This window comes from Hypanus sabinus, chromosome 5, assembly GCF_030144855.1.
Source record: "Hypanus sabinus isolate sHypSab1 chromosome 5, sHypSab1.hap1, whole genome shotgun sequence".
NCBI lineage: Eukaryota > Metazoa > Chordata > Chondrichthyes > Myliobatiformes > Dasyatidae > Hypanus > Hypanus sabinus.
Window position 1 is genome coordinate 23140119 of NC_082710.1, and position 13753 is coordinate 23153871.

Consider the following 13753-nt stretch of genomic DNA (forward strand, 5'->3'; position numbering starts at 1 on the left):
GTAAAAAAAATACGTACGCCTTGAATGTGGATCACACCTTGGTCGAGCGGTTGAATCAGCGATGTTGTGTTAAGCAGCAGGAAACGCACTGTTATTTTAGGATGAATGCTGTCCAAATGTTTAGGGTGGGCTGGCGCATTGTCAAGCAACAAAAGAACTTTAAAGGCAATATTCTGTTCCCGGCAGTAGCATCCCAGAGCTGTGACCTTCAGCTGATGCCGCGCTGTTTATAATTTCCAAATCTTTTTCAAGTGTTAAAGCGGTTCTCTGCCACTCGGCTGACGGCCCAGGACATGACATCGGACGCTTAGGAGGCATAGTTAAATATTTCAAGCACAAAATCACTGCACCGTAGATAAAACCAACAAAAGTTTAAGAGCGAGCATCCACACCTTGCCAGAACCAATGTGGGAGTGAGGTGTGCACATGTGACTTGTATTGGCAGGAAAGCAGTGCTCCTCGCATAACTGTGAGTTTTTGACACATATAACAAGACGTTGGTAGAAATAGGTTCCTCGCATAACTGTGAATCCATATAGTCGGAAGACACATATAACAAGGATAGGGTGTAGTTCACAGAACTACACTATATTAAGTCACAGGTGGGTCACACTTGCAACATTATAGAAATATTTGACCATATCATGAAAATGAATGATAACCATGGGAAGTTCAAAGATATATTTTCTTCAGCCTTTCTTTTCTAGTTGTCTGACATAACATTCAAACTGTAATGAACAGCATCACTGGTTGGAACTAATTCATCTGAAGGGTGAACTAAAGATTTTTTTGAAGGCAATTGGAAGCTTAGTTTGGAATTTGAAAGTTTAAAAAATTTATTTACTGGAGTACAGCCCTTTGAGGCATGCCACCCAGCAATCCCCCAATTTAATCCTAGCAGAATCGCAGGACAATTTACAATGACCAAATAACATACTAATTGATGTGTCTTTGGACTGTGAGAGGAAACCCACATGGTCACAGGGAGAACATACAAATTCCTTGCAGGCAGCAGTGGGATTTGAACCTGGGTTGCCTATACTGTAAAGCATTGTGCTGGCTACTATGCTACCGCACCACCATCTCTTTAGTTTGTAACAAGTTAATTGACTGAAATTGTACACTGCTCTTTTAACTAGATAGAATCTAGATAAGAATATTTGTCAAGAAACTAATACCAGATAATGATAATTTAAGTTGCTCTTGGCCAGGTGGAGGTAATTATTTCAACCATTACAAAGCTTAATTGCTGTAGCTGCCATTCATTCCCCCAGCTCACAATGACCAGATTCTGGGCTCTGCCAGCCTTTTGGATGCTGGGTTACGTATGTTTCAACTCAGCACAAAATTGACATCATCAGCACAGATAGCAGTTTAAACCAGTATTGATATTGGATAAGGAACAGATCATAAAACACATTTCAGTAATCAGCCAGTTTTTAATGAAAAATTATTAAAAGGTTTGTGGAATCACTTTGAATAAGCCAATTCTGCAGTTCAGACTTGCATAGTAAATAATTCTTGATGTGCTTTTAATGAAGAAAGTAATTTTCTTGTACAATTAAAAATGGCCTTGACCTTTTTAGTAACATGTGCCACTGAATTTTTGCACAACTGAATTGATTAATTTGAGTCACAACCCTGGTTCCATCCATGCATTATTTTTTATATATACATTCATAGTACTATTTCTGGTTCTGAGCCCAAACTCTCATGTGATCCTTCAATTGTAGAGCAGCTGCAAAAAATGTTATCTTTCTGTAAAATATTAAACTGTCCATTTGGGTTAATGTAAAAAGTCTCAAGGGCAAAGGAGTATGCTTGGCCAAAATTTATCCCTTAATCAAATATAAAGAAATTTTAATGTGTTCAGTATCTCATTGCTGCTTGTGGAATCCCCTTCTGCACAAATTGTTTGCGATTTTTCTCTTTAATACACACTGCAAAAATATTAATTAAGCTATAATTTCTGAGGTATTGACAAGCCTGTAATATTTTAAAGCTTTTATTAAGGTTGAGGGCACAGGTATTCTCAGTATAAATGAAGGCAAGAGAGAAAGCAGATGCTGGAATCTAGAGCAACGAGCGATCTGCAGGAGAAATTCAGTGAGTCAAGCAGCATCTGTAAGAGGAAAGGAATTGGTGATGTTTCAGGTTGACGTTTCTCCGCCACATCGTTTACATGGTGTAAATATTTAATCAGTCTAAATTTTACTTCAGTTACTGATATGTGGAAATATATTACACAAGATAATATACCTTTGAATGAACTAAGAATTCAGACACAAGGCATTCTAACATGTTATCTGCATACTACATTGTATTTGCCAAATACCTAATGAAATTAACAAAATATGAAATCAGGTTCATATCATTGTAAAGTGCCCGGGAGAGCAGATTGTTTGTTCACTCAAAAACCGTGTGTCCACCTTTGTGCAAGGAATTCAGTTGAGCTGTCTGAGCATGGAGTTTTAATGAATTAAATTCTTCCCATCATCATTAACACAACAATCCCATTTGAGAATGTGAGAAAATACTGCAAACTATTACATTTTTATTCTTGCTCTTTTCATGGATATCAAATTTAAATTACAAACTTATTTAGCTTTAACTGCTTATTGATAAAAAAAATGAAAATCCTTACATTAAAGCTTTATGAAATTGTTCTATTGCTTCTTCAAGATCCTCCTTCTGATCAGGAACAAAGCGATATTCAGATACGTAGTTGGCTGTATGCTTAAAAGGATCATAGTCTCCTCGTTCAGCTGAAGAAAGAAAATACATCATAATTGACCCTCATATTTATGATTTGTTTAATCAACAGGCCTGACTCCATTATTTTTAATATAAGCACAGGTACATAAATTCTGAACCATGAATCTTCTCCTATGCTTTCCAATTTTAAGGTAAAAATATTTACTATCTCATGCTAAAATACTAATCTTATTTATCAAAAATACAGGTGAACATAATTTGTCTGTGCTGAAATGAAAGTGTTGCTTTATGTATCATGCTCACTGTCACTATTTGGTGAAAAAATCATGCTTGTACATTTCCTTCCATCTTATAGTGATAACGTTCATTCTTACTTCTGTCAAATTTGTAATTTGAAGTTGATAGAATTGGGTTTGGAATACAAACAGGCCTACACTCAGAAATACTACGCCACTTATTATCCCTTCCTTAAGGAATATACATAAATTTTATAAATGCATCTTCAAAATACATCTATAAAATGGAAAAGAAAAAAACAGTTTTCACAATTCAGTGAAAAATATCATATCTTGTACTCCAATGTATGCACTTGGGTTTGCTTTTTCTAGTAAGAATTTCCCCAATTTCATTTGAATCAACAGTGGAAAAGTTACCTTTCGGATATATTTAAAGTGCCAGCTCAAAATATATTAGGCAGCATCAACTCTTAAGACGTGAACTTGTGCAGTCAGTTGCAGTACAAATATAACAACTGCTAGAAGTTCTTACAACCACTGAGTAAATTAGGGAGAGAATGGCAGTCTTTATCAATACCTGCAGCACTAGCATGGGTGCAAGTAAAAAAAAAGTTAATAATTTATTGCAATGACTTGACTAACAAGGCAGAGCAACACATCCAGGATTGCCAATGATACAAAGAGCTGGGTGGGAAATAGAAAAACATTCTCAAAAAGAAAAGAAAACAAGCAAATATTGACATACAGAGTCAAGAAACACAAAAATTAAATATGCACATTCAGTAAGCGGGAAGGCAAATTATATGCTGGATTCTACTAGACTTTGATAACATTCACTGCAATACTGTGCATAGCATTGGTCGCCATACCCAAGGAACAACATACTTGCCTTGGAGTCAGTGTAGTGTCGATTCATGTGATTCCTGGTATGAGGAGTTTTGTCCTATGAAGAGAGATTGAGTAAAATTGACCTAAACTCACTGAAGTTTAAAAAAATGAGAGGTGATCTCATTGGGATATATATGATCTTAATGGAGATGATAGGATAGCTGCCAAGATGTGGTTTCCTCTAGCTGGAGAATCTAGAACAATAAGCCATTTCTCAGTCTGAGTAAAGAAGAAACATCTTTACTCAGAGGGTTGCAACTCATTGGAATATACAAAGGCCTATGGAAATTCAGTCACCGGATATATCCAAAGAAGAGAACAATATATTTTTAGACACTTAGGGTATCAAAGGACTAGCCAGCATAATGTATGCTTAAGTTCAGTCATGATTATAATAAACTGGGTACCATGCTTGAAACTCTTGCTTCTACTTCTTCGGTTCCCAAGTTCAATCACAACATACACTTATTCACATCACTTTTCGGCAAGGAAGCATCTCAATGTATAACAACAGTATGGAGACACATAAACCTCAGTCTACTACACAGTTACACAAGGATAGAAAAGATCAAAAAGAACCTTAAGTTTGCATATTTGCAGAGTGTAAAAGACTCATACAAAAATGAGCCAATTCATTTGATTTTAATCTAAATTCTTTAAGTGCATATTTGTTATTCTAACTAGTTTGAAGAATCTTCATTATGGTGAATTATCTATCCCAGGGAGGTGAGGAGGAAAGACTATTAGAAATAGCTAGGGTGGAGGTAGGTATTTTTTTGAAAGAGTGGGGACAAAAGGACAAAAGGCACAGAAGGTGCTCTCAGTACAGAAAAATGTTGAGACTGAAAATCAGGAGTGCATCAAAAACACCGAAGTGAAATGTTTCTAACCATTTCTATTCAATTCATCTACCAAATTTTCTACGAAAAAGTATTTTTAAACTGTTACTACAACAGTACACTTACTTAACACATCATATATCATACAATTATCAAGCTGTTGGAAAGAACAAATTCACTTACACTGGAGAGCATATGCACCCAATTGTGCAGCAATGTTTAAAGGGCAAGGCAATCTATCTTGAAGGACATCCTGTTTCACCTGTAGAAAAAACTGGTATCTAAAATAAGAAAAGATATCAGCATTTAGATAAATATAACACTGCATCCTTTCAATGTATCTTCTGTTATAAAAAGATCAAGTTGTAGCGGTGTGCTACACGCAGCGCTGAAATAACGACACGGAGTCAGTAAACTGCAGTTAAAGAAGATCATATTCGAACTTCGCGGCTTCACTTTAAAGCCTCCCTGATCCAGCCCTCCCCGGGCGCAGATGCTGTAGGAGGCACATATTCACAGTCCCGCGCAAGCTTTTCCCTTTGTTAGTGAAGCAGACCTGGCACCCTTTTGGGACTGGCTTTTATGCCGGCGCGCTAGCTATTTGTGAGCCGGTTCGAGTGCGCTAGGAAGTGGGTCGCCACAAGGTTATAATCTAACCAAAGCGGCGTCAAAATTTTACAAATGAAATTCACAGAAACATGCATTTCTTATACATTTTTCTGATTTCATGAATGTATCCATGGTGATCTTTGTGAAGCACTTTTTGATTGGAGTCCCAGCACTTACAATTTGCATGAATTTACAGAAGATTTTTAACATAATCCAATACGAAAAGTAAACTGAAGCTCATGGAATGGAAAGGCCAGTGACAACATGAATTAAACAAACCTCAAAAACAGAAAGCACAAGTTCCCTGTGAGTGCCTTTCAGACTGGATCATGGCAAACAGTGCTACTCACAAGGGAATAGTGCAAGGAAAATTATTTATGAATGCCTCAGACATGGGTACTGTTACGTACCCGTGACATGTGACAGTGGTACCCTTGTCACGTGACTGGGGTTGAAGCTATATTGGACAAGGTAATGGTCTTGTGATGGTGGAGTGACGTCATTTTCCCACCAGTAGAGGTCATGTGACAGGTTTTTTTTTTACAGGGTATAAAAGTAGGACCCCTCCCTGTGAGGATGGGCAGTTTGTGGCTGGATTTGCCATGTTGACTTCATGCCACTGTGTGATTTAATGTTGTGATGCAGTTTAGTTGAAAGATGAAGTTTTATCTAATGCCTAAAAGTTAAAAGGTCATTGTCAGCAGTTTCTTTATAACACTGCTAGTTGAGAATCAGTGGAGAGTGAAGATCAGAGTTCGGGAGATAGAAGATCGAGGAGAATCGATTTCGACGGTGAAACAGGTTCGACCTTGTTTGATCCTTATTCGGAAGGAATTCGTTGACTGTTCTCATGTTAATCCCTGTGAAATAGCGGAAAGGATTGAGTACAGTGTTGTAAAGGAAAGGTCAGTGCCTTTAAGCCGTTTCGTTACGTAAATTCTTCGTGGGAAAAGTTCGATTTGGGAACCAAAACAACACGACGTGAAAGAGAATTTAAATCGTCTTTAAAAAGTCTCTCCCTTAAATGGACTGTGAGCATTTTGAACTTCTGCAATACTACTTTGAAGAACTGTTTTTGCAACATCGCTTTAAGAACTGTTTAAGCTTCATTGCTTTAGGAACTGTTTAAGCTGCCGCACAGCAGCTGATTTCCGGTTACATTAGTGATTTGTTTACTTTTGGGGGGTTTGTTTTCAGTGTTTAATAAATGTGTTATTTGTTATAAAAACCCCTACCTAACTCATATATTTATTGTTGCTTGAATCCGTTACATGGAATGGAATTTCGAAACCTACAGGTGACACCGAACTTACTAAACAGTAAGGAGAATAATAAAAAATGCAAAAGATAAGCTATTTGAATAGGCAAACATAATAGATGAAATGTAAAGCCATATATTTCACAGAAAGAATAAATGGAGAGATATTGTCTAAATTCCAGAGATCTAAAATGAGGACAGTAACATAACCTGAGCAAATTATGTGCATCATTTTTTTTTAGCAGAACATGTTGACAGCTTGGTTTATATTCACAGAGACAAAAGAGTACAAAAATCAGTGAGATTATACTGCATATGCATAAAACACTGATTGGACCATACTATGGAATATTACAACCCTATTCACTTTCAATGACTCTACAACTCATGCTCTCAGTATTATTTATTTAATTACTTGTCCCTTTTTGTACTTGCAGCTTGTCTTCTTTTGCACATTGGTTGTTTGTCAGTCTTTGCGTGTACTTTTTCAATGATTCCATCGTATTTCTTTATTCTACTGTAAACGCCTGCAAAAATATTAATCTCAAGGAAATATATAGTGACATATACGTACTTTGATAATAAACTTACTTTGAAATTTGAGCTTTGAACATCTAGCTCCAGTTGCCGCATATCAGGCAGACATGTTGTCCAATACAGGGTAGTAATGATATTTATGAAAACGGTTCCTATTTGGTGATTTTGACTGCAGGCTTTATTAATTGGATAAATTGGAGGCTCAGAAGATTGAGGTATGAATTGAAAATAATCATGATGGGTTTACATAGGCTGATTATAAACAGGCTGTTCCCATGAGATGTTTCAACATCCGAGGACACAGATTCAAGTTGATGGGCAAACGATCCTGACGTGTGCAAGGAGATTTTTTTGTTTACATAGTGTGATCATGATCTGGAACTCATTGCATGTAAGGCTCTTGAGGCAGAATAACTCGAGTACCATTGGGTAGGAAAAGGGAATGGGATAGAACCGAAAGCTTCTGAAAGAGTTGACGTGGATTTGATGGGGTGAACGGTTTCTAGTTATGCTGTAAAGTTTCTATGGCAGTATTTCACTAGCAGACATCTTTTGCAGTCTGATCTCACCTCGTCCCAGATGGGATGAGTTCATTTTATTATGTCACACCCTGCACTGGCTCCAATCAAGAACTGCCGAACCACTGAATAAAAAAAATAGGAAAGAAATATTAAATACTCAGTCCACCTCAGACCCCAAAAAAAAAAATCAAATTACACTGCTGCCAATCCAGTGATAAAAGGACAATTCTCACAACCTCCACCCTGGAGTAGTCAAGTGAAGAAGCAGAAATTCCATATAATTGGATCAGTCCTCTCAACTCAAAAAAGTGAAGTGACTGCAAAAATGAAGTAACTTGTGCTTATTTATTGTATGCAGGAAACAGGTGTACATGCTTATCTGAATGATTTCTGAGTTCAACCTGTAATTAATCACACTATTTATTGGCTGGATGATCAGTTAAGATCAAGTTTAGTCAGCTCAAATTGATAAGCTGAGTTAGGAATTGAAAATGGAAAACCTAGTTGATACCAGAAAGATGATGAATAAACTAAATTAGGGTCATACTGATTCTAGCCTGAAGAGTATAGACAAAGAAAGTGTATACAGTAAACACACTGATCTATCAACAGTAAAATGATGGAAAGAGCAAAATATACTCCTACTTTCAGTATAAATAATAAAATATTCAATAATATTCTGGAAGCAGATAAGACGTTTAAAAGAATCATACCACTAAGTGCACAAAAAGAGACTAAATCCATGCCCATGTAATGCCAGTGAGAAAGTTAACTTTATGGAACTTAACAATGAATAGGCAAAAGGTGATTTAGATTAACTTTATGTGATAGAAGATATTATTGCAAGAAAGAGGAGATCAAAGAGGCAAAAAGACTCTGTGCCTACCACAATTTCCCCATTAGATTTAATAACTTGAAGTGACTTTAGAAAGCATCATACACAATTGGAGCAATAGTCTGAAGAGTCAACCAGAAAACTTGAATTTGACAATCACTGTAAATAGTGCTAATGGGCAGATTTTTCCCATAGCTATGTACCATCACCATGCAAATTTAAGACAAAAAGTTAGACAGTGCAGAGTTCTCAAATAGCACTGCTATTGTCAATTCAGCATTGCATACTAACAGATATCTTGATCTGGCTGCCTTACATTCATATGCCAGACATACACTCTTACAGACTAAGGTTCTCACCCTCATTTTCAAAGTGTGGACAGAGGCATTCAATAACATTATGGAGTTTTAAGGGCACCTGTAGCACCCCAAAAAATAGGGACTAATGATCCCAATATTTCATACAATCCTTTTACAACAATAGTAAATTGTCTTAATTATTTGGTCAATTTTGTTTAGCACAAGTGAATGTTTACAAAAATATTTTTACTCAATCTTCCTTCCTCATCTACCCTCATCATAAATGTAAGACAGACTTTAGTTTAAATGGCAAATTCATGAACAGTCATTATGATTAAAATAATTAGCCTATTTTAATGTTGCAAAGTGATAAATTATCATTTCTTGCTTCACACAGTCTGGGTAGATCTTTAAGATGGTGTCCTAGTTGAAGGAATATCTTCAGATGTTACTATTCCCATGCACTTCCTGCTCTTGTCTTTCCTGATGATAAATGTTTAAGGTTTGGAGATGCCCAAGAAATAATATATATTTTAACCATTATTATTATTCACTCCATTTATTTGAAGACATTTGCAAAAGGAAAATAATATAAACTTGATCAAGTTGGCCTACTAGGACTGATCAAAAAGTAGCAATGTTTAATAACACATGACTTGGATAGTAGCAAAGTTAATATTTATGTTCTGTTACCTTGTTATTTCTTCTTTAAGTTTACAAGGATCTTCTGCATAGGATTTTACACCAAAATATAATGTATAAGGTGGGCCAGCTACAAAAGAAGGAACATTAACATAGAATGCAATTTATATATTGAATATTTAACAAGTGTAAGATTTCTATCTGTAGTTTAATTACAGATTTCCTGTAAAAGACAGTTTTCAATGTGAAGCTTCACATCAGATGAAGCAGACAAATTAATAAAATGGATGAATTATAGCATTCAAAATTATATCAAGAAATAAAATAATGGAACTTTACAACAGAAAGGACTGGTTATCTCATCTCTACAGCTTTGGCTGGTCTCAAAGTAAATTTATATTCAAGGTATATATATATATGTCACCATATACAACTGTGAGATTCATTTTCTTGTGGGCATACACAGTAAATGAAATAAATAAATAAATAAATAGATAGATAGATAGATAGTATTGAGAACATGAGATGAAGAGTCCTTGAAAGTGAGCCCAAAGGTTGTGGGAACAGTTCAGTGATGGGGCAAGTGAACTTGAGCGAAGTTATCTCCACTTCAGGTTCAAGAGCCTGATGATTGAGGGGAAATAACTGTTTCTGAACCTGGTGCTGTAGGTCTTCAGGCTCCTGTATCTTTTTCCGATGGCTGCAGTGAGAAGAAAGCATGGCCTGAGTGTTGGGGGTCCTACAATGAATGCTGTGTTTCTGTGATAGCACTCCATTAAGATATGCTCAATGGGGAGGAGGGTTTTACCCGTGATGCACTGAGCTGTGCTATCACTTTTTGGAGGTTTTTCCATTCAAGGCCATTGTTGTTTCCATACCAGGCCAAGATGCAACCAGTCAATATACTCTCCACCACGCACCTACAGAGGTTCGTCAAAATTTTAGATAGCATGCTGAATCTTCCTAGGAAGTAGAGAGATCGTAAGGTAGCAAGGGGATTCCCCTCCCCTTTTACAAATGTTCTTTTGTCTTTCTTTATCCAACTTACCTTTTAAGAATTGAATGACATTCACCACCGCTTTTCCACATTGCATCACAGGACCTAATAGCTCTCTGCACTTAAAATGGACAGCACCACAAAATTGCGTTGCTGTCACTAAATAAACTGTTAGTAAACTGAAGTTTAAGAAATATTATAAAATAATTGGGAAAAAAGTAAAAGAGGATATGATAAAGAAAAGTAAAAGGAAAATGAGAGAAAAAGACAAATATCTAAAATAGAAAGGCAGCTAAGAAATCTACAAATAAAAAGACTATTGTTTTATTTGTTGACAACCCAAAGGAGATATTGAGTTGCAATACTATAAATGGAGAATGGCAGCTGTACTCAATAATTATTCGGCATTAATGACATAAAAATAGAGTATGGGAGTTGGAGAGTAAATCGTGATGAACCAAAAGCAAAGTGTTGTAATTAGTAAAGGAGAATCTTATTGATATTTGTCAATTCCCCACAGCTAATATCTTGTCTGCACTGTAGTAAATGGAACATAACCTTGTTGGTAACTTTGATTGAACAATGAAGTGCATTCCGAATAAATGCTTCTTGGGCTTCAAACTGGGTACAACTATCGATAATAACTGATATTTCAATGATAAACTCTGCCATCTTCAGGGATAATGAAGCACATTGTTAATGGAATTCTGTAAACCCCATGTGTTCTACCAAGTCATTGATAGATGATTTGCAACAAACAATAACTTTAAAAAACGACTGTCAAGGATGATGAGGTAAAATGGTAGACTATCATGATGAAGAGAATGCTATACAGAAAAGCTCCAATATTTCAGTATCTGACTGAAGATCCTGATAGTTCACCATCTGGTTCACTCATTATTCTTCAATGAGAGCCAGTGATCCGGAGTCCAAGTGGAGTGTGTGCCAGATTCAGGGGTCTAGAGTGCAGACTAGGTTGGATTATGGACCCAGTCTGGGTTTTCAAAGATCTGGAGTCAGAAAGTTTCTAGACAGAGTTAGGGTTCAGAGCCTTGTACATTTTGTGCTTCCTTTAACTCATCAGATTACTATGAAACATGAAAAAAGTGGAATAAAAGTCTGATTGGGTACTAATCGAAGCAACATCCAATAATCCAAGTATCTTCTGGTTCAGCACTACTAAAGACCCATGAGTGCTGGAGTATAATTGGCTTACTACACAAGCACTGAGCTTGTCTTACACAAGACTGAACCAGAAAAACGAGGTGCATGAAGATTATGTACTGATCTCCTTGGAAATAAAACCTAAAGAAAGGACAATCAATAGATTTGGTTTCATTATAAATGCAGAGATAGTTCTCAATATTCTTGAAGTGAGTGGCACCTGTAAAATAACAATAGACTCAGTGTACAGAAAGAACATAAAACAGAGATCTGTCTCCACAACCAACATTATGATGGATTTTCAAAGGCAGGGTAAAATATTTTGATAAACTCAAAGAACAACATTAGTTGGTCCTTCAGCTATGCTGTTTTGTGATGGAAAATTTTAATGGAAGAACTGGGACAGACAATTCAGTCTGAGGAAAAGATCTGACAACAGATTTTGCAGGGGGGTGGGGATTTGATGTTATTGTCGCTGCCTTATTTGTGGGGGGGTTGGGGGTTTGATGTTATCATCGTCTTTTTTGCAAGGGAGGGGGTCGGGGGCCAGGGGTTTTTGATTTTCCGGTTGTCACTTTCCATGTGGGCAATCTGTTAATATTTTATGCAAGGGACGGGGTGGGGGGTTTAGGGCTGAGAGTTTTGTTTCTTTTTCATGCCGGGGGGGAGTTGATGTCTTTTTTTTTCAACAACTCCCATGGTCTGTCTGTATTTCATGGCTATCTGAAGACGACGAATATCAGAGTTGTATTGTACATGGATACTTTGACAGAAAATGAACCTTTGAACAGGTCGTCAAGATTACGAGGCAAAATAATAATGGAGAAAAGCACTAGAAATGTACGCCCAACACAACCTCCATGCGTTCCACAGATTATTCCTTTAGAGACACAAGTATTCTCTCAGTACAAGTGGAATGACCTGGATTACAAAAGCTGGATCAACTTTATATAACAAGACAGAAGAATAGCTGCTGTAATGTTGCTGGTAGAGCAGCAAATGTGGTTAACAACATTGACCACAAGATGGTGCCTCTCAACATAGTGCATTTGAGAGTTCGAGGACTAAATCAAATATAGTCAGCCCTCCTTATCCACGGGTTCTGCATGCGCGGATTCAACCAACTATGGATCAGGAAAACCCGGAAGTTCTCTCTCCAGCGCTCGTTGTTGGAGCATTTTTTCTTGTTATTATTCCCTAAACAATACAGTATAACAACTATTTAGCATAGCATTTACATTGTATTAGATATTATAAGTAATCTAGAGATGATATAAAGTATACGGGAGAATGTGCTTAGGTTACATGCAAATACTATGCTATTTAAAATAATGGACTTGAGCATCCGCGTTTTTTGGTATCTCCGGGGGTCCTGGAACCAATCCCCTGCGGATAAGGAGGGCCGACTGTATTTAGATTGTTGACTTAGTAAAGAATCATTGAAATATCAAATTAATCAGGCATTGGAAGTCACTGAGTAAATTAAATGAATCGAAGTCTGGTTGGTTATGACCATTTTACATGACATTAAATTTTACAGCAGAAGTACAGCACAAAGACATAAAATTACTATAAATGACAAAGTAAATAAATGGAACAAAAAGAAGGAATAGTGAGGTAGTGTTCATGGGTTGGTTCATGGACCATTTAAAAATCTGATGGCAGAAAGGAAGGAGTTGCTCCTGAATGACTCAGTGTGGACCTTCTGTACCTCCCCCTGACAGCTCCTTCTGTGCCTTCTCCCTGACAGTAGTAAAGGGAAGAGAGCATGTCTGAAATGGTGAGGACTCTTAATGATGGTGCTGCTTTCTGGAGGCACTGCCTCTTGAAGATGTGGGATGTGCCTGTGAAGGTGCTGGCTGAGTTTACAGGTCCCTGCAGCCTTGTGATCCTCTGCACTGGAGCCTCCATACCAAGCTGTGATGCAACCAGTCAGTCAGCCTCTCTATAAGAATTTACAAGTATTCAATGACATACCAAATTCCTCAAATTCCCAGTTAGGTAGAGCCATTGGCATGCCTTCTTTGTGGCTACATCAATTCATTGGATCCTCAGAGATGCTGACACTCAGGAACTTGCGCTGCTCACCCTTTCCACCGCTGACCCCTCAATGAGGATGAGTGTGTGTTCTCCTAAATTCCCCTTCCTGAAGTCCACCAACAATTCCTTGGTCTTTATGATGTTGACTGCAAAGTTGTTATTGCAACACCACT

General features: G+C 37.1%; 1 protein-coding gene across 10 annotated transcripts in view; it reads right to left on the reverse strand.

Annotated features, from left to right (window-relative positions):
* Positions 1-13753, reverse strand: part of LOC132393991 (band 4.1-like protein 4A) — a 131123-nt gene that overhangs the window by 10847 nt on the left and 106523 nt on the right. For 8 of the 10 annotated variants that reach the window (XM_059969544.1, XM_059969546.1, XM_059969545.1 and 5 more), the window contains 3 exons: positions 9431-9509; positions 4862-4959; positions 2645-2765 (listed from right to left, as the gene is read on the reverse strand). In XM_059969544.1, coding sequence (XP_059825527.1) covers positions 2645-2765; positions 4862-4959; positions 9431-9509 — 298 coding nt within the window. Of the gene's footprint in view, position 1; positions 307-1425; positions 2123-2644; positions 2766-4861; positions 4960-9430; positions 9510-13753 lie in introns of those variants that run through there. The other 2 variants (XM_059969551.1, XM_059969552.1) reach the window with 2 other exon arrangements.